The 24,733-nt window shown below is 51.6% G+C and overlaps 1 protein-coding gene across 1 annotated transcript in view; it reads left to right on the top strand.

Annotated features, from left to right (window-relative positions):
* GRIK3 (glutamate ionotropic receptor kainate type subunit 3) overlaps positions 1-24,733 on the top strand; it is a 233,838-nt gene that overhangs the window by 191,099 nt on the left and 18,006 nt on the right. Inside the window, exons 10-13 of the mRNA XM_007182541.3 lie at positions 366-569; positions 13,552-13,775; positions 19,606-19,724; positions 22,087-22,304. Of these exons, the coding sequence (XP_007182603.2) occupies positions 366-569; positions 13,552-13,775; positions 19,606-19,724; positions 22,087-22,304 (765 nt within the window). The remainder of the gene's footprint in view (positions 1-365; positions 570-13,551; positions 13,776-19,605; positions 19,725-22,086; positions 22,305-24,733) is intronic.

Raw genomic sequence — 24,733 nt, 5'->3', positions numbered from 1 at the left:
CCACACTTTGGGGACCACTGGCCTGTGTTGATGGTGCAGCAGAAAGAGTGTGGGATTCAGAATCACAGTCTTGAGTTCAAATCCCAGTTCCACTAGTTTCTAGCTCTGTGATCGTTGGATGGTCAAATCAGTAAGGACCTACTAAGTGCTGTGTGCACGTCAGTAGGTGGCCATCTGCGAGGCACAAAGTTGGCTCTCAGGAAGTACGCTTTCCCTCTTCTGACTTAGCAGGCCATTCTTCTGAGCCCCCCCTAAAGATGGCTTAGAACACCCTTGCAGAGGACCTGGCCCAAGCTCTCTGGCCCCAGCTGGACCCGCCCCACCCACTCAGCCTTTGTCTGCCCCTCTCCCATCTGTCCCCGCAGGAGGAGCCCTTTGTCATGTTCCGGAAGTCCGACAGGACCCTGTTCGGGAATGACCGGTTCGAGGGCTACTGCATCGACCTGCTCAAGGAACTGGCCCACATCCTGGGCTTCTCCTACGAGATCCGGCTGGTGGAAGACGGGAAATATGGGGCACAGGACGACAAGGGCCAGTGGAATGGCATGATCAAGGAGCTCATTGACCACGTAAGTGATGTGGGAGCACAAGGGACCAAGGACCTCCCAGGAGGCTTGGCTAAGTCCTCTGTGCACGTCAGGGTGGGGCATCCTGGCAGACAGCGGCCCTGGGGGAAGGAGAGATGGAGACAAAGGAGCCATTGGTACAGGCTCACCCAGCACAGACTAAACATTGCCTGCCTTCCAGCTCAGGGCCTTCAACTTTCCAGAAGCATTTTCTATCAAATACCTGTTAATGAATGCAATGGATCTGTACCACCAGACCCCTCATATTCCTTCTCTCATTTATCCTTACAACAACCCAGTGAGGTAGGTACTGTTATTACCACCCATTTAACAGACAAGGAAGCTGAGGCAGAGAGAGGTGAAGGCTCCCAGCTAGTAAGCAGTGGAGCTGGGACTCAAAGAATCTTTGGAGGCTCTCCGCTTCTGAAGCCTTGGGCTCTGACCTCTGCAGAAAGCCATCTGACCCCAGGACCCAGGGCAGGGAAGGTTCATATAGTAAGTCTTTGCAACCTGAAAAGCCTCAGCCAAAAGGATTATTATCACTTCGCCTCTCCAAGTGCAGTCAGGCAGCATCAGGGCCTTCTTGTGTTAGCCCTCCTGCGCCTGTCAGAGGGGAGCTGGGAAGGGAAGGAGGCTGGAGCTCAGAGCAAGAAGGCTCAAGCAGAGCCTCACTGGTGAAGTCATTTCCTCGGCCCTAGAAAGTGGGTCTCCCAAGGAAGGCTGGCGGCGGAGGCTAATGGTAAAGAGCATGAACTTGGGCTGGGTTTGATTCCCACTCTCCCACTTACTAGCTGTGTGCTCCTGGACAAGTTTCTTAACCTCTCTGTGCCTCAGTTTCCTCAGCTGTAAAATGGGAATGATAATAATAGCCCCCTCCCCCACAGGCTGTTGTGAGGACTAAGTTCACATATGTGTACTACATAGTTAGCACCGCGTCAGTACTTGCTTCTATTGTTTTTACTTTTATCATTACATCTATTCCTTTGAGGCTGGGGAGGGGCCTTCAGAAAGTCCCTTTTTCTCCCTGAGCTCATTTCCTAACTCAACAGTGAGAATAATGACACCTGCCCCGTGTTCTTCCCGCTTGTTGTCAGAGGCGACAACTGGTGGGGAAACAGCTCCTAGATGGCGCGGAATTCAGTCTAAATGGGAGGGAGTGGTGTTGTCACGTTATTGGTAATAACTGTAATTATTATGGAAATTAGTCAGCAAGCCCCACAGGCATCTCCATTTATCAGCTCCCCCCTCCCTCCAAGCTTCATGAGTGGGGCTCTGGAGCATGGGGCTCCGCGGGTAGGTTCTGAGCCTGTCGCTTGCAGAGGTGAGCTGGGCTGGGGAGGAAGAGGGGATCCCATGGACCGTGGAGGCCACATGCAGAAGTGAACAAGGCTGATGCCAGTCTTGTCACCCACAGCATCCCCAGGAGCCCGAGAGCTCTGCAGAGCCATTTGCAAGGGGGTGGATTAGAAAACCCAGCAGCAGCCAGACCTTCCTAAGCTGACCCTCAGCTGGAGAAAAGAGGGCGTCTCATCCATGACCTCCATGCAACCCAGTATCCGTCAAGACCGTGGGCCCTGACGGCACGTGCGGGTACCTTGTTAAACCCGATTCCCTACAATTGATGAGCCTATTAATCCTAGCTTGGTGCCATTTTTAATAACATCATAACCATTTATTAGTGTCGTCAGATAATTAGTCTTCTCACTAGCTCATAGAAAGCGTGGTAAAAGCTTGGCAATATTATTACTTCCTTATTAGGGATCTGAACGTAGATGTAAAAATGATGAATGCCCACCTTTGCAAGAATCTGCTCCCCGAGGCCCATTTGGAGGCCCTGGATGGAGCCTCTGACCAACAGGACTTAAGTCCTTCCCTGACACTCTGCTCTTCTCTGTCCCATGCCACAGGCCTTCCAAGGAGCCAGGGTTATGGGGGAAGATAGGGTACCTGGAGGGTGTGTCCCTCTCCTGCTCACATACTTGCCTTCCCCAAAGTTGCCTCCAACGATGGGAGCAAAAAGGGTGATTGGACAGAGCAGTGATTTCTCCATCCATCACCCCATCTCTCTCCCAGATCGTCACTCTCTCCATCTTTACTGCCTGCTCTCTCTCACTCTCCCTTCCCCGAAAGTCTCCTACTCTTGTCCATGCCTTAAATTACTCCCATGTATTTTAATGACTTTGGAATTCAATAGAGATGGCTTCAAATTCAGGGTCTAGCACATTTTAGCTGACAGTGGGAAAGCTATTCATCCTCTCTGGCCTCTATTTCCACCTCTAGGAAATGGGAATAATTTGGAAAGCTATTCATCCTCTCTGGCCTCTATTTCCACCTCTAGGAAATGGGAATAATTTGGAAAGCTATTCATCCTCTCTGGCCTCTATTTCCACCTCTAGGAAATGGGAATAATTTGGAAAGCTATTCATCCTCTCTGGCCTCTATTTCCACCTCTAGGAAATGGGAATAATTTGGAAAGCTATTCATCCTCTCTGGCCTCTATTTCCACCTCTAGGAAATGGGAATAATTTTAAAAGCCTTCTGCCTAGGGTTCTTGGGAAGATTTAATGAGCTACAGCACAAAATGCTCAGCACACGGGAGCTATCCTGCTCCTCACCATTTCCTCCCGTCTACAGTATGTACATGGGTGGCCGTGATGGCAGTAGGAGAGTTGGCCCCTCGGCCGTGGTCACCCAGGTGGGCCACAGTGACCTGGGATCTAGTCCTTGCCCCTCTGAATCCAAATCGGAGCCTCAGGGAACTGGCTCATATTGATCAGACTCACGGGGGATTGAGGCACACCCAAGGCATCACCCCCTTTCTACACTGGGGGCCTTTCCTGACACCCACCATCAAGAGCTTCTGTTCTGGTACCACGTGCCTGGGATCCTGCTAGAGATTATGGAGACAGAGCCCTAAGTATGGAAAGCCTGAAGCCAAGAGGGCACGCTGCTGCTGGAGAAGGGGGCAAGAGACAAGACCTGAAAAGCCTTGGGTGCTAAAGTGAGGAATTTGGTTTTAATCCTGTGAGCTACAAGGCACAGCTGAAAGATGTAGAGCAAGGGGGTGACATCAAATTGGGACTTGTGCTGCTGGGCTAAACTGGAGCCGGTCTGGAGGCCAACATTGGGACCTGGGTGGAGGAGAGCATGGTGGCCTCCGAGGGTTGTAGTCAGAAAGGAGGAAAGTAGGTGACATAGGATGGAGACATGAAGGTAGAATTGATGAGGTTGGTGATTGGCGGCATGAAGGAGGCAAGGCGAAGGGAGGGAGGAATCAAGGACGAGTTGTGAAATTCTAGCTTGGATGGCTGGGGCGGTGGTGAGGTCATCCCCACAGGGTTTGGTAGAGGTTCAGACATCATGTTGGGATTGGGGTCTCAGGAGCTGGCTGCCGTATGGCTGGGCACTCAGAGGAGGTGGCAGGGCTGGAGGTGGAGGTTTGGAGTCACAAACACAGCCTTGGGGGAACCTTGGGACACAGACAGAAACAGAGGCGGGGATTGCTGGGGAGAGAAGAGAGGAGGACCTGGGGTGGGACCCTGAATGGCATGGAAGTGTGAGGAGGGGATGAAAAGGAGGCCTCAACAAGATGCCCGAGCCCGCAAGGCCAGAGAGGAGGGAGGAGGGCCAGGGAGCATGGGTGATGGAGGCCAAAGGAGGAGAGGCTGCTGGGAAGGCATGGACACAGGGTCTCAAGCAGCAGGTGGGGAGGCGGAGGGAGACGAGGATGGAACAGCATCCACGAGTTGGCACGAGTGTGATCTCCTGGGGGTACAGGGTCAGGCCCCACACGGGCTCCTTGAACACCCCTGGCCTGGCCTCTTGCAAGCTTTCTTTTCGGAGGCCGAGGAGTCCTGTCCTGGCTGCTCTCCCAGGCCTTTGAACAGAGACGGGGAGGAGAGGCAGCAGGGGCCTGGCCTCCAGGGGATGCGTGAATGCCCTCCAGGCCACAGGAAGCCATTCATTCTTTTTTTTTTTTTTAATTTGTTTTTAACATCTTTTTTGGCGTATAACTGCTTTACAATGGTGTGTTAGTTTCTGCCCTATAACAAAGTGAATCAGCTATATGTATACATATATCCCCATATCTCCTCCCTCTTGCGTCTCCCTCCTACCCTCCTTATCCCACCCCTCTAGGTGGTCACAGAGCACTGAGCTGATCTCCCTGTGCTATGCGGCTGCTTCCCACTAGCTATCTATTTTACATTTGGTAGTGTGTATATGTCCATGCCGCCCTCTCACTTAAGCCATTCGTTCTTTTATCTCGAAATTGTTACATCTCACTAGAGCACGTAAGGTGGTTTCCCTGTCTCATGGAGGCGTCTGGACCAAGATGGCTGAGACAAGGAGTGGTCATGGGTAGCCCTGGCGTGTCTTCCCTGCCCCTGTGAAAGAAGTAGCACTGCCCAGGTGTCCCCCTCTGTCGCCGTGTAACACTGAGAGCAGAGCAGAGAAGGTGGCACAGCTCCAAGGACCCACTTCCCCTCCTGACTCTTCTTCCAGACAGACAGTGCCTTTGGACCGCGCTGGCGCTGCCCGCACCTGGCGTGGGGCTGGGCACGCAGAGCAGGCGCTGATGAATGAAGGATGTATGAATGAGCACGTGGACTTGCACACCATCCCCAGAGACACGGCTGTGGGGTCATGACTACTGGGCTTCCCACCCAAGGTGTGCGAGCAGAGTGTCTGGTGTCAAGGCTGTGACTGACCCCATCACGCACTGTGTCCCCTGCCTTCCAACCAAGAACCAGATCTTAGTTCTGGCCAGCATGCGTTGGTCTTAGGAGGGGCCCCAAATCCCTGTTTGGGTGGCCAGGAAAGGCTCTGCCAAGCCACCTCCTTCAGGCTGGCCAGTGCACTTTGAAGCAAGGCATTCTGGGAGCTCACCTGGGGCAGGTCAGAAGCCTGGATGGGACAGGGCAGGTGAGGGCAGGGAAGCAGATGGACTGAAAAGGTAGCCACTTGTCAGGGCAGCCAGGTTGCCCAGAGCAATGACTGAGGAGCTCTGGGGAAGCTTAGGATCTACCTGAAGACGACCAAGTAAGCAGGTGAGGGATGCAGGAAGGACTTGGGCTACCTTGAGATTCACTGCAGGGCTGTCAGCTGCCGGGACCCAGCAAGCAGAGACTAACCTGGGAAAGACCTGGAAAGAGCCTGGGAGGAGGTCAGGGTCCAGATAACCAGTGCAAGAAAGGACAAGGAGCAAGGCAGCAACAGAGCTGCAGGGGTGAGGGGCTTATTGGAGGGAAACCAAGGGTGGAGGAAGCAACGGGAACAAGCTGGCCCTCCCGCTGAGGATCATTCCTTCATTCTTTCCACGAAGCTTTATGGGACCCTATCTCAGCCTGGGCTTCTGGAGGGCGGAGGCTGAGGAGGCTCAGACGCTACTACTGAGCGGGTTAGGGGGTGTGATGCCGAGGAGAGTCGGGGCACGGAAGTGGAGCAGAGGGGAGGGAAAGCCAACACGAGGACGCGGCATTGAGCTGGTCACCACTGAGTGCTACTAATCCAAGTCTGCACCCCAGAAAAGCCTGACAAAGTGTGTCTCAGGACCACCTCTCGGGGTGAGGGGAAACGGGGGAACAGGTTTATCCACCGGCACCTGACTTTCATGCATTTCTGGGTTTGGCAGGGAAGGCATGGGAGCCAATCAGGGCCCTGCAGCAGCGTCCACAGGAAGTTATGGGGTAAGCGTGGCAGGAGAGACAGGAAAGAAGGGGTCAAGAGGTGTCCAGGTGGGCAGGAGGTGAGATGCTGGCAGCTTGTGCCTGCATGAGGTTGGTCATGGCCAGAGGGTCTGACCTGGTGCATGAGAGGGGTGAGCCAAGCACAAATGACGGGCCAGACCCAGGGCGGTGACTGGAGATATAGCAGCAACCAAGGTCAACGTGGTTCCTGCCCCTCTAGGAACAAGCAATGAATCAACCAAGTTAAATTTCATTAAAGTTTTGATCGGTGCTGCGAGAGGAATATGTACAGGGGACTTTGGGAGTGTAAAACAGGGAAATGACTCAGGCTTCCCTGCAGAGGTGACTCTGGAGCTGAGACTTGAAGAATGAGGAAGAGATATCCAGGGCTTAGATGGGGGTACCGACCTGGGTGGGGTCGCCGAGGTTGCTGAAGTCTCCGCCCTCGTCGGGGGTCCTGCAGGGCTGGTAGGACCGTGCCGGGGCAGACCCTGGGTGGACGCCGGCCTTGTAGACAGGCAGGGAGTGGGGAAGGGGGGATCTTACAGCGAGGCGAATGGAGGTGTGATGCATCCCCCATAGCGTACCATGAAGCGGGCAGCGCCAGCTGAGCCGTCCGGAAAGACAGCCCTGTGGGGACCAGGAGCCGGCCGTTCTCCCAGGCCTGGGAAAGGCACGGGCTTCATGTCTCACTGCTGGGCAGCCATCAGCTCAGGAAGCCTATGTGTGAAGCACGAGTACACGATCCCTCGGTCAGCACTTAGGAATTTTCTAGCACCTGTCCCATGTCTTTAGATACCTACGGGCTGTTCCGAGGTTATCGGTGGCTACAGTGCTGATTGTTAATTGTGGCGCTGGCCGGCTGGTGGGACATCGGTGGACACCACCTGTGACTCAGGGTACCCCTCCCAAAAGAATTGCAGTGCACCAGGCCCTGAAGGAGGGCTCGCTGGGTGACCGCTTCTAAACCTCAGAGGGTGGATCCAGCCAATGCTCCCACTGATTAAGTGATTCACTTGTTCATTCAATTTGTTCAGTGAAGCCCCATGCTAGGCACTGTGGATACAGTGTGAACTAAATGGTCAGGATCCCTTCCCTGAGCCTCAGGATCTTACGTTCTAGTGGAGGAAACAGGCAGGCAGTAATCTATGAATGTATGAATAGATGTAACTATTCCGCAAGAGGAGTGTGGCCAGGCGAAAGAGCTTGCCTGGCTGGCAGACGGGCGCCTGAGCTGAGAGGCCCTGCGCATCAGAAACCAGTGGGGAGTTGCCGCTAATCCATCCCCGGAACCCCTGGAGGAAGGTCCTAGAGACTTGTGAGAGGTGGGAATAGCTCTGGAAATGCCTTCCCTGTCCTCCTGGCCATCAGCGTTCAGAGAAATCCAAGCAAGGGGTCTGAGTCATTTCTGGCTCCCTGGCGGGTAACAGAAAATGGTACATGAGGGACAGATGAAGGAGGACATAGACTTGGAAAGATGTTGCCCAACATCAGCCATGGCCTTGAGACTGTGCACTCTGGTCTCCCAGCCTCCAGGTAAGCTGGCAGATGTTACGGGAAGATCTGGCCTCTAAGACACCACCATTACCTCACTGTGTCCCACCTTCCTCCCAGCCAGGGAACAGACCTTGGTTCTGGCCTATATGCATTGGACCCAACCCCTGTTTACAAGGCCAGGAAAGGCTCTGCCCAAGTCCGCTCTCCCAGCCTAGAACAGGGCACTTCAAAGCAAGGCATGCTGGGAGCTCACCTGGGGGGCAGGACAGAGTCCCAGATGGAGAGGGGCAGGCTTGGGGTGGAGGAAACAGATGGACCGCAGAGGTGGCCCCATCCCCAGGGCAGCAGACAGAGCCCTGGGGACAAGTCCTGCCTATGTGGCAAGAGTGAGACTAGTTTTCTTGGGTGGCTTTGGCAGTAGAAGTACAAGGACCTGGAGGGAAGTAGGCGCGAATCAGCATGTTCTTGCAGCCATAGGGTTCCCAAGCCTAACCAGGTGATGTGAAGTGTATGCTGGGGAGACCCAGGCAGTCATGGTCAGAAGCCAGAGTCAAGTTCAGGTCTCTGGGAATGCAGCATGGGCTCAGGCAGGGCAGGGTGGGCCCAACCATAAAGCCTGCCTATCAGAATAGGACAGGTGCAGGGGCACGGCTGGCAGTGGGAGGTGCAGGGAGCTGCATGCATCCTGCCCAGTGTCCTAGGTGGCACGTGTGTGAGTGTCCTAGGGCTGCCACAACAAATGACCACAAACTAGGGGGCTTAAAAACACAGAAATTTATTCTCTCTCAGTTCTGGAAGCCAGAAATCAGAAGTCAAGGTGTCCACAGAGTTGGTCCCTTTGGAGGGAGCATCTGTTCCAGGCCTCTCTTCCTAGCTTCTAGTGTGGCTGGGAATCCTTGGCATCCTTGGCTCGAACCGGCATCACTTCAGTCTCCGCCTCCCATCACGTGGCCTTCTCTGTGTGTATCCGTGTGTCCTCTCTTCTTCTTATAAGGACACTAGTCATTGGATTTGGAGCTCACCCTAATTCAGTATGACTTCATCTTAACTTAATGACTTCCACAAAGACCTAATTTCCAGAGCTTCTGGGTTGGTGGACACATGGAGATGTGGGGAGAGTGGCACGCCCAGAGAAAGAGAGAAAGCATGGAAGCTCCGCACCCTTTCCCGCATAACTTAGCCTATGTATCTTCTTCATCTAGCTCTTCCTGTGTTCTATGCTCTTATAATAACCAGTAACGTGAGTGGCTGCACAATTTTACATATCCACCCACAACCTATGAGGCACCCAGCTGCTTTGCATCCTTATCGCCACTTGGTATTATCAATATTGTTTTCTTTTGGCTCTTCTGATAGGTATGCAGTAGTATTAGGGGGATTTTAAACCACTTGGGGAGTGTTGCTAGGGGACATATGAGGGAACTACAGTGACGCAGAGAGTCTGAATGAAAAACAGGTTCATGCCAGGAGCCTTCCCCAAGGCTGCACACTCAGGAGAGGGTATTTGCACACTGATGGATTTAGGGGCACTCAGTGGGAGTCAGGGAGAAACAGATCTATGCGGAAGTGGACACGCCCACTGAAGACAGAGAAAGTGTGTCCTCCCTAGGCACAGCCCCAGTTATGCTACCCAGGAATTTCTCCAAGGTTGTTTAGTCCCAGTGGCAATAATAAAATACTGTTTTAGGTGGCGGTGAGCGGGGGAGCCTATTTCCAAATAAGGTCACGTTCACAGGTACCCAGGGTTAGGACTTGAACATATTTGGGGAGGGGGTGCCCAGTGCATCCCACACTGCACATGGCCGGTATGGTAGAGTAGTAAAACATCGGGGTTTGAGGTCACAGTGAACTGGGTCCAAGTACTGGCTCAGCCACTCACCAGCTTGGAAGGTGGCTACACTCATCACTGTACCACGAACGCCACTGGCCACTCACCAGCTTGACCAAACCTCCTAGCCTGATGAACCATAGTACCCTCACCTGGAACGTGGTGATCATGTTTAGTGCCTCATGGGGCTACTGGGAGGGTCGCATAAGGTAATATAGGTCGTACACTTAGCAATGCTTGGCGTATAAGAAGCATCTATGAAAGATGGTAGTTCTTACTATTTTAACTATAGCAGGTCACAGTCAGCAAGCAGATGCCCTGGGAGATCCCCAACCAAGAGGCAGAGCACATAGATGGGGAATCTGGTGGAGACCATACTTGGGAATCCAAGTAGGCAGGTGCCAACTGGGCCATCCGACACAGGTAGCAAGCTGAGGCTTGCCAGGTTTCACTCTGGGGTATGAGGCTAGCATCTGACCAGCAGCCAAAGTGCCTGGATACTAAGGGCAGAAATGTGGAGCTGTAGCTAGTTAAGTCATTCTTGCCTTCACTTCTGGTTGTGGAGACGTGGTAAAGCAAATGGTGCCAATTGACCTCATGCAAGCACGGAGGAGAGTAGGACAGCTGGAGCCAGGCGGGTCCTGACAGATTCTTGGTAAGTGGAAAGCTGCTTATAGGGATGAAGTAGCGTCCTGGAAGAGCTGTCCTACCTGGTCCAGAGGTTTGTTTTTTTTTTAAAAGGTATGGAAAGGTCTTCAGTGAGGGAGAAGGGGCTAACAAATCATTCATCAGACCAATGAATGTGTTGCACAAGTCAGAGGTTTGGTTTGTTCAAGGACATGATTACTGTAAATATGAGAGCAAAGACCTTGGACCTTCTGTGAGCTTCAGTTTCCCTCCATAAATAATACGGGTTGGAATAGATGTTGCTAAAGGTCTCTTGTCCAGCTCTGACAGCCTATGATTTTATGAATCATCCTCAAAGAAAACTTGCACAAGTGGGAAGAGCCTGCCAAGATTGGGCCTTTCATTCTGAGTAATGAACTGAAACAGCAAAGGCTTGATATCTGTTCAGCACTTTCAAGGGAAGTTGGACAAAATAATGCCTTTTTCAGGGAAATCGTAATCAACGGTGAAATGTAGTATTTCCTGCCTAAACCAAAACCAAAGTGGAGAACTCCAGCCTTCCTGAAGCCCAAGGGAGAACACACATCAAAACTTCCTGTGAAGAAGGACAGGTTGACCAGTTGTCTTGCTGCTGTAGGCACAGGTGCCTTCCAACACCATTAGAACCTGAGAACAGAAAGGCTGGTGGGGAGATTCTGAAGGTTCTGAAACCATCTGGGGGAAGAAAGAAGGCCTCTGGCCCTGTGGTTGGCTTCCTCGCTGCTCCTGGAACACTCCTGGTGGGAAAAGCTTTGGCTGCAAACACACTGACCCCTCAGTTACTAACACTGTCATCCAACCTGCCATCAAAAGCCGAAGCAAGATTTGCCACCATTGACTTTGAGGTTCTTCCCAAGAATCCACTCCAAGCCCCAGAAGCCATTCCCAGAGACCAGTTCCAAATGCATTCTGAACAGTGATGATGACTCTGGAGTCAGAACAGAGCCTCCCAAAGCGATGTGCTTTGAAGGGGCAGGGCTAGGGGAGGCCAAGTTCTAGAATGATGTCATGCCAACATTATAGAGGATCCTAGAACTTCAGGACTGAAAGGGACCTTCCAGAATGTCCCACCCCAGCTCCCACTCCAACTGGAGTCCTATCCACAGCCTCCAACAGGGGCTCCCTTCACCAGAAGCTCCATGAGAGCAGAACTGTGTCTCTTGCTCACCCGTGTACCCCCAACCGGTGCACAGTAGGTCTTGAGCAAATACACATTAGTCCCTCTGCACCTTCCCTGACAGTTCTCTCTCCTTTTGTTGCTTTCCTTTGTGCACACCCTGAAATGAGAGGGCTCCAGGGAGCTAGGGTGGCAGCAGCTGCCTGTTTCTTCCTCTGCCTTCAAAGCTAGGCAAGTTCCAACTCACACATTCGGAAGCTTACAAAAGGAAAGTCCCAGTATGAAGCATCCCTTGTAATAGGCCCCCTCCTCCCTGACTTCCCCACGTTCTAAGATTCACCGAATCCTTGGGCTCCTAGTGTCAATAATCAGCCTTGGGGGCTGACATTAGAAGGAGAAACATTGGGGTGAGTAACATCAGGGTTATGTGCCAGTGCCCCCCCAGCCTGGAGCAGTGCCCCCCAGCCAGTGCCAGTGCCCCACAGCCTGGAGCACCTGCAGAGTCATTTAGGAGCTGGGGTTCTACCCATACCAGTCCTCACCGTCTTGAAGTTTCATTTCAACTTGGTTGCTGGTTCCTGTTCTAGGATTAGTGAAGTCAGAGACCTGTTAACAGCTACCACTTAGAAAATAATTTGATTAACGTCTGTCTGCCCTACTAGACTATAAGCCCCAGGAGGGCAGAAACCATGTCTGTTTGGCTCAGCTGCGTATCCCTAGTGCCTAGTGAAGCTCACAAAACAATTAATTGTTTAAATACTCAATTAATTAATTAAGCTGGACCAAGACAGTGGATGATTGCCTAGAGACTATTGTTTGGAAGGGGGTTCTCAGAGGCAGCTGCCGCCCTTAGCAAAAGGGTCTTTAGTGCTGGTCTTTAGGACTCAGCCTCCCTTTCTGTCCTGCCCCACCGGAGGAAGGGAAGTGATAACTTGTTTCACATTCTGGTATGTAAATATCCACAGGAGCCCAAGGCACAGCCTCTCAGAGGAACACATTATTAGTTAACAAATATTGCAAAGGCTGAGCTGGGGCTTGGGAGTAGAGAAACAAAGCAGTGAATCACCCACAGTCCCAGCTGCGCTTAGCAACTCACAGGTAAATAGGCAGATATGACAAAAAGACACATGGCTGCAAGTACTGCCATTTCAACTGAGCAGGTTAGGACCTTACCATGGGACAGCGCAAGCTTCTTGGGAGTTTAGAATTGGAGGATATCAGGGAGGGCTTCTTGGAAGACATAGCATATGCAAAAGAATATGGAAGGCGGTGAGAGTAGACAACAGGAAGAGACATTCTCAACAGGGCACAGTGTGTGCAAAACATGGAGGTCAAGAAGGGAATGTGGTAAACAGGAAGCAGTTTAGTGGGGCCTTGTGCCAGAGGAGAGCAGTGAGGAAAGCCTGCAAAGATGGGAATGAGAGATTGTAGATTTTTAGTCAGAAAAAGCTCACACCAGAGATACAGACCTTTAATTATTCCCCTTGTTAAAATTGTGATGGGCTAAGATTGATCAGCTTATGGACATCCCTAGCCTTCCCCGATCCCTTCCCTTCCTCCTCTGCTCTGTTCTCTTCCCTCTCCTCTCCTATTAAAGAGGGCTCTGAATTTGCCTGTTTAGTTTCTTCCCCTCCCTTTCCCTCCAAAGGGAGTATTATTTTTGCCCAACTGGTTTTTGGGGCTTTGAGGATATATAGAGTATCCAAAATGGGGTGAAGCATGCAAGAAGTAGATAGGAGAGGAAAACAGATATAAATAAGGGTTGCTGTGGATTCTGTGTCCTCTTCACGACCTTTGATAGTCACAAAGAAAGAACACCAGCTATTTTTAAATGTTTGAAGATTGCTGAACTATATTTGAAAGGCACCATTTTGAGAATGGACCACATGGGTTACAGCTGCAATAGGGTTTCCATTCTCTGCATGGTGATACCACTGTCCTCTTCCTCAAGGCCGTGAGCTCCTGGAGGACAGGGGTGAGGTCTAATTCATTACTGTCTCCCAGCACCCTGGGCATGGCCTGGCCCAGAAGGAGGGTTAGTAAATATTGACACTAAAGAGCGGTGAAGTGATCCAGGGCTCAGGCAACAGAGTCCACTTCACTCCCTCGTCTCTCCTCCCTTCCAGAAGGGGTGTTCTGTCCCCTGCTAGTCTTAGGCTTTGCTCATAGTCTGTCTGTCTCTCATTGCAGAAGGCAGATCTGGCTGTGGCCCCCCTGACCATCACCCACGTGCGCGAGAAGGCCATCGACTTCTCCAAGCCCTTCATGACCCTCGGTGTGAGCATCCTCTACCGCAAGCCCAATGGCACCAACCCCAGTGTCTTCTCCTTCCTCAACCCCCTGTCCCCAGACATCTGGATGTACGTGCTCCTCGCCTACCTGGGTGTCAGCTGTGTCCTCTTTGTCATCGCCAGGTAAGGGCAACGCCTTGACCAGAGGTCTGGCCCAGGGTTAGAGGCTCAGGGAGCCTGGCAGGTCCCCCCCATCCTCAGCAATTGGCACAGAAGGCCCAGGTTCAGGCCACTGCCGTACCTGCTCCTACCTCCCTCCGTGAGGCTCAGCTCCTTTCATATCCCTCAGGGATCATTCCATGACTCTGAGAGGCAGCAGTTGCATCCCAGGTCCTATGAGCAGGAGAGGTTAAGTCACTGCCCGAGGCTGCACCACCTGGGCCAGGCACCCGGTACAGCAGACCCAGGCGCATTGGGCGGCCCAGCAGGTAGCTTGAAACTTGGCAAACAGACTGTGTCCATCCGGTCCACAGCAGCAGGGGGAACAATGCCACATAAACTCACACGCATGCACACGTGCAGAAACTTGGCACACGCACATACCTGCCTCTAACATGTACTAGCGATACGCTTGCATGTTTAGTTGTTCACATGAAGTAGACACAGCACGTCCTTACTGGTGGGTGGTAGGGAGAGGACACTAGGAAACAGGTTTAGCTCAGTGTTTACTGAGCGCTGTCTGTGTGCCAAGCCCCATGCTCTGTCCTTTACAGCCAATTATCTTATTTAATTCTCACAGCCTCCCATGAAGGGGAGACATCTGGACTCAGAAAGGCTCAGTACTCGCCAGGGCCATCCTAGCCATAAGGGACACATCCGGCAAGTGAACTCAGGTCACCAAGTGTTTTTATCTGCAACCCACATCTCTGGCCACCTGGACATCCATGTTCTGTTCCCACCCCAAGTTGGTGGCTCCTGGGCCCTGGGCCCTCTGCCTCCTGCCTCCAGGCTCCAGCCCCAGCCCCTGCCCCTGCCCTGGTTCTTTTTTCTCTAAATTCTAACAAGGTGTGAAGCGAGACTTCTCCGGAGAAGCAGTTTGAGATCCAAGGACTTGCTGTTTCGGCCTTTTTCTCTCCTGAGTCTTCTTTGAAAGCCTTCCCCCAACCCTGCTTCTTTTCATTCCCTCCTCCCACACAGAGACAGACCAAAGGGAAGGATGTGAGAGAGGAAATTGTCCTGCCTCCGAAGCTCTTTGCTGCCGGCAGGCCTGGTGCTGCCTGCCTGCTCGCCCAGCCGGCAGCCCAGCCTGCCACAGAGAGACCTTCATTATGCCTCTTGTCTCTAATGGTCTAACAAGCCTTTGAAAGCCAGGAGCCATTCTCCAGAGCTCTCACCGTAATTTTAGCAGCTCCAGTCGGCCTCTTGGCTCCCCACCCCCTTGAAAACAGCTGGAGCTTTTCCAGCATCAGCTTTGCTCATTTGCTGTGCCTCCCATCCCCCTCTAATTCCTGGCCTTTCATCAGCTGCTGGCAGCCAAACCTCCTTCCCACCCCCTACCTCCTGGCCAGGCAGGTAGGAGCCCCCCTCCCAAGGTTAGGCTGGGAAGACTTTCTGGAAGAGATGGGATTTCTGGAGCTGCTGGAATGACACAGGATGCCGGAGAGAGAGGAGAGGGACAAGGGTTTTGGCCACAGAGCCATGAACAGCATTGTAGGACAATTGTCACACAGTGCAACACTCTGACAACACAATTCACACCCATCCTGTCAAATCCTTACAGCAGTCCTGTGAGGTCGGTACAATTATCTCCACTCTACAAAAGCAGAAACTGAGGCTCACAGGGGTTAAGTCTTTGCCCAAAGTCAGAAAGCCTTTCCTCGCAGTGTTAGGCTTCAAACCAAGACTTGCCCGACTTTAAATGAGGGGTGGCACACACAGGAAGCATGAGGGAGTGAAGCAGGCTGGGTGGTAGGCGGCAGGGAGTAGTGGGGACTGAGGCAAACCTGAGCACACACGTGGAGAAAAGGGTGACTACCACTCAGCTCCAGCAGACTGTGCTAAACAGGAATACCGACCAGTGCTGCGGGGTTCATGATTTTAGAGAGAGGTTCAGATTTTCATGTGAAGCCTCATGGCTTTTATAAGTAGCCACTAATTTGATTTTTTACAATGCTGTTGAGGTCGAGCACAGCACATCTGTAGTGTGGATGTGGCCCTCTGTCCCCTCCCCTCCATGTGGCCTGTGTCCTTTGGACCACTCCATGCTGGCTGCCGGAGAGCTGGACACAGCTGCCCAAGAGATGGGGTCTGCGAAGGGTGGGCATGTGTCCAGGCCCCCTCCGGACAGCTCCAGCAGGGCACAGGGCTGTCCATCCTAAAAACCGGCCTGGCTTGTGCCTGTCTAGCATCAGGGGTCCAGGCATTGACCAAGGTCTTTCTCTGCCACCAAGATATTCTGCTTACTGCTCAGTGAGAAAAAAGGAAGGGAGGGAGGATGGTTCTCACCACAGAGAGAAGGACAGTTGGCACTCATGACGAGGAGATAATCCTAAGTGCCTGAACCCAGAGGCAGGGCCGAGGGCGAGCCGCCAGTCCAGCCCCAAGGAGTCACATTCCGGCCAAATCCAGCACAGATGAGAGTCCCAGGGAAGAGATGGTCCCGGCCAGTCAGTGCTCTGTCTACCCTTCTACCCAGGGGCCAGAGTTTAGCCTTCTCCCCTGAGGGGACACAGAGTATCTCCAGGTCAGCCTCTACCAGCTCCAACTTACTTGCAAGACTGAGAGAACCCGTTGTAGCCACAAGCCATAAATCCGAGATCCATCATTCACTTTGGTGGCACCTTCCAGCGCCCATCCCACTCCTCTTCCCTCCTGTGGCCTTGGAGTTCGAATCTGGGCCTTTCCACCCACTGACCGCAAGATTGCAGTCACCTAGACTGCTCCAAGCCACCTCCCCACCTGTAGAGTGGGCGCCTGCTGCGTCGTCGGCCTCTCGAGGGGTAGTGAGGACCCAGGTCTATAACAGTACTTGCTAACCAAGAGGCCCATTCGAGACCTGTTATTTTTATCATGGTAAGCAATTCCACCTCTGGGAATTTATCCTGTTGAAAGTCACCACTGAGCCCCACTTTACAGTTCCCCCAAATCTAGAAAGCCTTCTCAGCAAAGCCCTAGACAAGGCTGCCCTTTGGCCTAGGTACCCACGGATGTGTGACCAAGGATGTTTGTTTCAGCAGAGTGTACCACAGTGGAAAATAGGGCCAGCCTACGTGCCATCAAAGAGGAATGGTTAAAAACACCTACTGACTAAAAAAATGATACAAATGACCTTATTTACAAAACATAAATAGACTCACAGACATAGAAAACAAATTTAGGGTTACCAAAGGGGATGGTGGGGAGGTGGGGGGGAGAGATAAATTAGGAGTTTTGGGTTAACACATACACACGACTGTATATAAAATAGGTAAACAACAAGGACCTACTGCAGAGTACAGGGAACTGTACTCAGTAGCTTGTCATAACTTATAATAGAAAAGAATCTGAAAAAGAATATATATGGAATTGAATCACTATGCTATACACCTGAAACTAACACAACATTGTAAATTAACTATACTTCAATTTAAAAAATGTATTAAAAGAAACACCTACTAATTAGTTATAGAGAATAAAGGGGATCAGGAAGGACTGATCTGGAAAGAGGCTGGTGACTTATTAAGTGAAAAGCCAAGATCTAAGACAGTATTATGATATATGATATGATTTTTTTTTGTGTTAAAAGATTATCACATATATATATACTTTGTATACGTGTGTGTACATTAAAAAAGCAGGGCTCACGAGAGCTCATCAGAAATCATCTTTACTTTGTCTCTCACCCACCTTCCTGTGCGTTCAGAGGTGAATTTCTTTGCCCCAGTGAAAACTCTGCCAGGACCTGTCACTTTTGGCTTGCTTCCAGAGCTCAGAAACCGTAGGTCTCTCTCTAAAGCACAAACACACTGTTTCAATTCAAAAGTTAGAAGGCTGAGTCCGGTATAGTCCTCAATATTTCTACCCTCATTCACAGATCAGACTTCTCCCCTCGCCCCCATGTAGGCCCCCTTTGGCAGTGCCTCCTTGGTCGGCCCACTCCCCCGCTCAGCTCCTGGTCCTCTAGCAGCCCCTGCCCCATGGCTTCTCCCTGTTGGAGTCCCATCGCCCTTCTCGGATAGGAGTCAAGGTGGATCTGGGCTGGATCTCTCTTCTCCATAGGCCCATCTGGTCCAGGGAAACGTCCTTAGCCCTGGCCATGTCTGGGCCTGCAGGCCAGTGCCGGGCAGCAAGGACTCACCCTCCTGCCTCACCTAAGAAGCACGCATCAGCCCGACCCCTGCCCTCCAGACTTCCCAGGTGGTGTCCACCACATCTGCTCCTTCCAGAGCCACCCCCGAGCTCCCGCAGCCGCCCTGTGGAAGCTGCTCTCCCTAGACTTCAATGCAGGGGCCCCTGAACACACAGCTCTCCAAAGGCTTTCTCTAAAACCCTTCTCACAACAGTCTCTCTACTCTCTACTCTCTTCATCCTCTGTCTCTTCCTTGTGGATTTTTAGAGCCTCTAACCAGTTCATGGTCATTCACTTTGAAAATCCCCATCTTGGCTTGAAGCCTCACTTTGCAATTTCCTATCTGGAGGATCTTCCTGCTTTGTGAAAACAAAATTCTTCTCATGTGAGCATTGGTGATCAATGTTTAATTTACTAAAGCTTTTAGAAGGGGGATGGAAAGTCACAACATCACACTTAAAGCTCATCACACTTTAAAAAACAAAACAAAATTCCATCAGACATGTCTCTCCTTCCGGGTCCCTCATCTCAGCATCTGACCCCACACCAGCCACTCCAGTCACCCCAGTCACTGCAGCCACTCCAGCCTGGTGGGGACTTGCTCTCAATCTCTCCAGAGTGTTCCAGCTTCCTCCAGCTTACATTTGCTCAACTGGAATTCACACAGTAAACAAAGATCCCTCCAGTTGTCAGGACTGCTCTTCCTTAGAAGGCAGTGGGGAGTTTTCAATAACATTTTTTCCTGTCATGCATGTATTTGCATATTCAGAGAGAAAAATCTGAAAATAATATATAACACATTGTTTTTCCCAGGGGGTGGGATCATGGTGTACTTTCGCTTTCTCATTGTATTGTGTACTGTTTGACTATTTTATGAAGAGTGTATTTTACTATTTTTCCATTTTAAGGTTTTTTAAAGTATACAAGTAATTCAAAAGCCTGTTCCCATTTTTCAAAAATTCATGTAATACATACAAAGCAACAGGCTTCCATGAAATTTCTTCTGCCATTCTAACAACCCCCCCTGAGGTAAACAGTGATTTTTTTTTAGATATGGATCCTTCCAGACTCTATATGCATTTATATACAAATGTACATAAATAGGTATGCAACTATGTCTTCAGGAATCTATTTATATAAATGTGATCATATTGTTCTTATTTTTATCACTTTTTTGTAAAAACCAAACAATATGTGTTGAAGATCTTTCCCTGTTGGTACATCTCTTCTAACAGCTGCATGATATTTCAAAGTATGATTGTGGTGTAGTTTATTTAATCATTCCTCTATTGAAGGACGTTTAGGTTGTTTCCAGTTTTTCGCTATTACAAACAATGCTTTGATAAACACCCTCGCACATTTCTCTTTGTGCTCCTGAGGGAGTGTTTTTTCTAGGATGGATAATGAGTTGCAGAATTGCTAGGTTGAAGGGCATGTGCACTTTTAATTTTAAGAGATACTGCTGAATTACTTTTATCACCAGAAAAGGGCACTAACAATAAAGAAAGAGAAGCAAAATGGCCCTGGTTTCCCATTCCCTGCCTTCCCAGGAGAACAATGAGGGAATTGATGCTAAAGTTGTCGGCATATCACTGATTGCTAAACCGCCGGCTTGTGTGGCTTCAACACTCCTTCCCTCCCGTCTCCCCGTAGCCTCGCCTCATTGCCCGCCTCTTTCTGCTGCAGGTTCAGCCCTTATGAGTGGTATGATGCTCACCCCTGCAACCCTGGCTCCGAGGTGGTAGAAAATAACTTCACTCTGCTGAACAGCTTCTGGTTTGGAATGGGGTCCTTGATGCAGCAAGGTATGTGTGCCCTCCCCAAGCAGCCTCCTCTCCAGAGTCAGCAGAGCCAGCCCCACCCTCCAGGGCAGCCTCAGACCTGCCAAGCCCTCAGAAGGTTGGCGACACCTGGATGCTCAGGTGTGTGCCCTTTCCCAGGTCCCCAAGCTCCACCACTACTGCGGCTGGACCGGCTCACGGTCTGAGGCGGAAGCATATAAGCCACGCCCACCCATGGCATGCAGGGTTCATCCCCAGCCCCTCCTGCTCCAGCTGCGATGGACATACAGCATCTTGTCTGCTGGGGCCAACCCCACTGATGGCCTCACCACCGCAGAATCTGGCTGAGCAAAGTTGGGCTGAGGATGAGGGAAGACTGGAGGCAGGGAGGCTGGGTGGGAGGCCATTGCAAGAATGAGATGATGATACCTGAGCCGGGGTAGTGGCCATGGGGGTGGAGGACAGAGATGGACTATGAAAACTTCAGAATGTAGCGGGAACTGGACTCTGGGGAGCCTGGTAGTCGAAAAGGGCGTGTCTGAGGTGGGGACATTAGCCTCAGTGCATCAGAGCTGGTAAACACAGAAGGACGCCATTTTTTCTTACATCCTCTTGACGGAGGGTTGGGATACTGCACCTACCCCCGGCTGGTAGCCCACCTTTTGGAAAGATTTGCACTTGCTCAAATATCTCAGAAAGCAGAGCACCTGCAAGGAGCATAGTGCAGAAACACCAGGGGCTGGAGGGCAAGCACAGGGGGAGGGAACCCCAGCCAGGAAAGACCCCCAGAAGAACCCCACTCCCAAGCCCTGATGGCCAGGAGCCAAGTGCTCATTGCCTCTGCCTGAGTTAGGGTCCCACAGAGGGACAGTGGGCAACAAACGCGCCAGGGAGGGAAGGAGATCCAAGGGGCAAAGAATGTCTCTGTCCCTCACTCATCTGTGTGTATCCTCAAGGCCCAGCACAAACCCTGGTCCTCAGTAGATATATACCAGCAAATGCCAAAGGAATGAATGACTGATGTTATCTCAGTGTCTCCTGAGTCCCCACTACATGCCAAGCCCTGTGCTGGGCACTTGAATGAAGGACCCTGACCTGAGCGAACTCCCAGCCACGACAGAGGCCAGATCAGGGGCCCAACAGAGCCTGGCAGAGCTCACCAAGCAAACAACTAAAATAAGTCATTCTCCCTTTGGGGGCAACTCTAGCCCCCTTTCTTGGGGGAGGGCCAGGCAGATGAAGCTGGGGGTGGAGGCGGGGCGTGGTCTCCAGCAGCTGGAAAGTGACAGGCAGCTTTAAAGGGAAGTGCCTCTTTCTATCCCCACCATTAATGAGTGTCCTGAAGCCTCACCTTGCTTCTTCATTCATCATCTTTGTTCAGTGACAGTTGGGAAGGACCTGGAGGCCCCTCAATGCGGTAATAGCTTCCCTTTCACCTCCTGCTGCTATTCAAAGCACTGGCCCCTGATGTATTCCCCACAAGGTTTTGATTAGGAGGGAGAAAAATAGTTATGTATTTGAAAAACTCTCCCTTGAGTGATTTCTTTGAGAAAAAAATTCATCCATATCAAAGCAGACACTTTTCAGACGGCAGGTCCAAATATTCTGGAAAGTTCAGGAGTCACTTGCTATTTAAATCTCTTGAAAGCCACCTAGTTAATTACTTCAGTTAGAAGGTTTCAGCTAAATTGTGCTTCACACCCAAGGTCGGGGAGGAGGAGTGATCTATTTCGGCAAAGAGCTTCAAAAAATGTTGATTCTTCTCCTCCTGCAAAGCATCCTATAGCAATCTTATATTTGTATACCACTTGTATTTCCAACACAGTTCCTCCTCAAATTATATCATTACAGCAGCATTGTGGTATTTGCGTGAGGCTGGGACAGAGGAAGGACGATGCTTTACAGAGTCCCAGAGAGGGAAATTGTCTGGCACATGATCACACAGAGAACTAAGGGCTAAGGGCAGGAGTCACTCAAGACTTCCAGGTGTTCAGACCCTGGGACCACACAGGTGGTTCACAGATAGGCATCAGAGGGTCTGACAAGCCTGTGAAATGTTGTGCATGTGTGTGTTTTTCTCGAGCAGTGGTTCTTAAATTTTAGCCTGCATCAGGATCACCTGGAGGGCTTATCAAAGCCCAGATTGCTGGGCCCCACCACTAAGTTACTGATTCATTAGGTCCTGGGGTGGGGCCTGAGAATGTGCATTTCTAACAAGTTCCCAGGTGATGCTGATGGTCCAGGAACTACACTTTGAGAACCACTGGTCTAGGGAAGCGATCTCAGCTGTTCCTAGATTGTCAGTGGAGTTCGTGCCCCAGAGGACCAGAGCAACCCTGGTCTGAGCATTGTCAGGGACCACCAGTCTCCTCCTCCCTCCTCCCAGGGTCTGAACTGATGCCCAAAGCCCTGTCCACGCGCATCATTGGTGGCATCTGGTGGTTCTTCACGCTGATCATCATCTCCTCCTATACGGCCAACCTGGCTGCCTTTCTGACCGTGGAGCGCATGGAATCGCCCATCGACTCTGCCGATGACCTGGCCAAGCAAACCAAAATCGAGTATGGGGCTGTCAAGGACGGGGCCACCATGACCTTCTTCAAGGTGAGACCTTCTCCCTCCCTTCACTGCCCTTCCCTAACCACACAGAGCCAAAGGACCAGAAATCCCCAGGGCTCCGCCCATCCCTGTGTGGGATCAGTTGACTTTGGGGAGCTGTAGTGATGTGGCCATCTGGATTGGTCCTAGCACAAATCCTAGAAGTTTCCATACCTGGGACAAGCAGCATGAATATGCTGTGTTTCCTTAAATCATCAGAGGAGGACAGGTGGAGAGAAGAGGCTGGAAAAGGGGGAAGGAGAAGCATGGCCCAGGCACACAAACAGGCCCTGGGGCCAGTGGGCTCCCTGCCCTTGGCTTTGCGTCTCAGCAGCCTCCACTCCCAAGAGGCTGGCCTGGGCTTGGGGTGAGCTCTCCACCAGTGAGAGAGCAGCAGGGGGAACATTCTCCAGGGAAGGAAGGAGGCTTAAAACTTGAGCCAGCATTTACAAGCATTCCTTAGCCTATTACACTCGTGGAATGCTGGTGTCCACGTAAAGCCCCTGTCAGCTGCTCGGGTTACTGCTCTCATGGGGATCTGGCCATGATTTTGCTGCACCCTCCTGTTTTGTAAAGCGTTAGCTTAGTACCTTAATGTTTTTTCACCTTCTACTAGAGTAGCTGAGGGTTTAGGAAACTGAGTGACCCTGACCACCTACAGCTGTAAATGTTCTTCTGGAAATTAAAGTAATAATAACTATAGCGACCACCACTGAGAGCTCACAGTGGGCCAGGTGCTCCATGCTTGGTCTCATTTAATCTTCGTGACAAATCCCGTGAAGTAGGTACTGCAACTATTTCCACTTTACATGTGTGGAAACTAAGGCTTGGAGCGTTAAGCGGGTTGTCCAAGGACTCACAGCTAAAGGAGCCCAAGGCTGGCCCAGGTCTGCCTTTCTCCAAAGCCCATGTTCTGAGCCATGGTTCTCAGACTTGAGTGTGTGTCCAAATCACCTGGAAGGCTTGGGGAGCCCCCAGATTGCTGGGCCCCACCCCTGAAGTTACTGATTCAGTAGGTCCTGGGGGACCTGAGAATGTGCATTTCTAATGAGTTCCCGGGTGAGGCTGAGACTGCTGTACCAGGGACCACCCTTTGGGGACCACTACTCTCATGATTTCTCAGAAATGGTCAGGATCTGGGAATTCTGTGGCTATGGGTCCATTCATTCATGTATTTGTTTAGTAGTCAATTGCCGTCAATCAGTCTGAAAGCCTGGGGTGTTTTGCTTTCCTCCGGGCCCTGGTTCCCCATCCCCCAGCCCTTGCCTCCTTCCAGGCTAAGCCAATGAGTGATAGATTGAGCCTCCAGCGGGGCCTGAGTAAGGACAGAAAGAAGGGGTTGGGTGGGAAAGCCTTCTGCCTCCTGGGCGTGGAGCCCCAATAGCACTCCCCCGGGCCCTGGCCTCCCCTGTGCCTCTTCGTACGTGTAGAAGCAGCTGCTTAGTGAAGAGCAGAGAGAGTGGAAACGGACTCCCCTCTGGGATGTTGCTTCTGGCAAACTCGGTCTTCCTACAAGGCCACCACCGTGTATTTAGAGTGTGGGGAAGGTAAACCATTGTCTTAAGCACACTAGGGGCTCTCTGGGACCCGGTGTATGTATTCATGAGGGCGAGCAAGTGTGTAAGCATGTGAATGCCTTCACGTGCACGTGTAGCGGTATATAACGTGTGAATGCAATTCGCGTATGCATGTGTGCACACGTGTGCCCATGCACAAGAGTCAGCCTGTCTGGGTGCTTGTGTGTCTTTATGCTTGGACATGAGTGTCTGCATATATGTACTGACCAGCATATGTGTGCATGTGTCTCTGTGATCTGGGCATGTGGATATGTGCCTATGATTGTTTACAGGTGTGTGCCAGTGTCTACATGGATATGTAGGTGGAGAGTGCACGCGTGTCTGTCTGCTTAAATGTCCCAACAGGTGTGCTTAGATAAGTGTGAGTGGGGGGATGGGCGTATGTGTGTGTGTGTGCACGCGTGCGCCTGCTCCCGCCTATCCGCAGGCTACGGCCCAGCCCTTTGACTGTGCCAGAGCATCCCTCATGCATTACAGATGAGCCCGTCTCTAAGCAGGGCTCCCGATCAAAGGGAAGCAGCATAAATAAGCCCAGTGCAGGCTCACTGCCACTGATTGGATGCCCTTGCCTCCCTCCATGCTAAGATGCTCAGATTGGCTTCCAAGAACCCGGTCCCTGCTCCCCACCGAGCTGCTGTCCTCGGCATCAAGCAGCACCTCCCGCAGCCCGTTCCACCCTCACCCACCTTCCCTGCGAATGGTGCAGTGAGGAGGGCAGGGGAGGGACACAGATGCTGCCACCCAGCTGGGATGCTGGGGCTTAAGGGCCCAGGCTCACAAGGGCCTTTGGCCAGAAACAGCAACTCCACATCCCCCTGCAGAACCAACTCCCCTTCCTTGCCCTCCTGATCACCGATG

Source organism: Balaenoptera acutorostrata, chromosome 1, assembly GCF_949987535.1.
Source record: "Balaenoptera acutorostrata chromosome 1, mBalAcu1.1, whole genome shotgun sequence".
NCBI lineage: Eukaryota > Metazoa > Chordata > Mammalia > Artiodactyla > Balaenopteridae > Balaenoptera > Balaenoptera acutorostrata.
The sequence above is the reverse complement of the archived record's forward strand: the minus strand, read 5'-3'. Positions and strand labels throughout refer to the sequence as shown.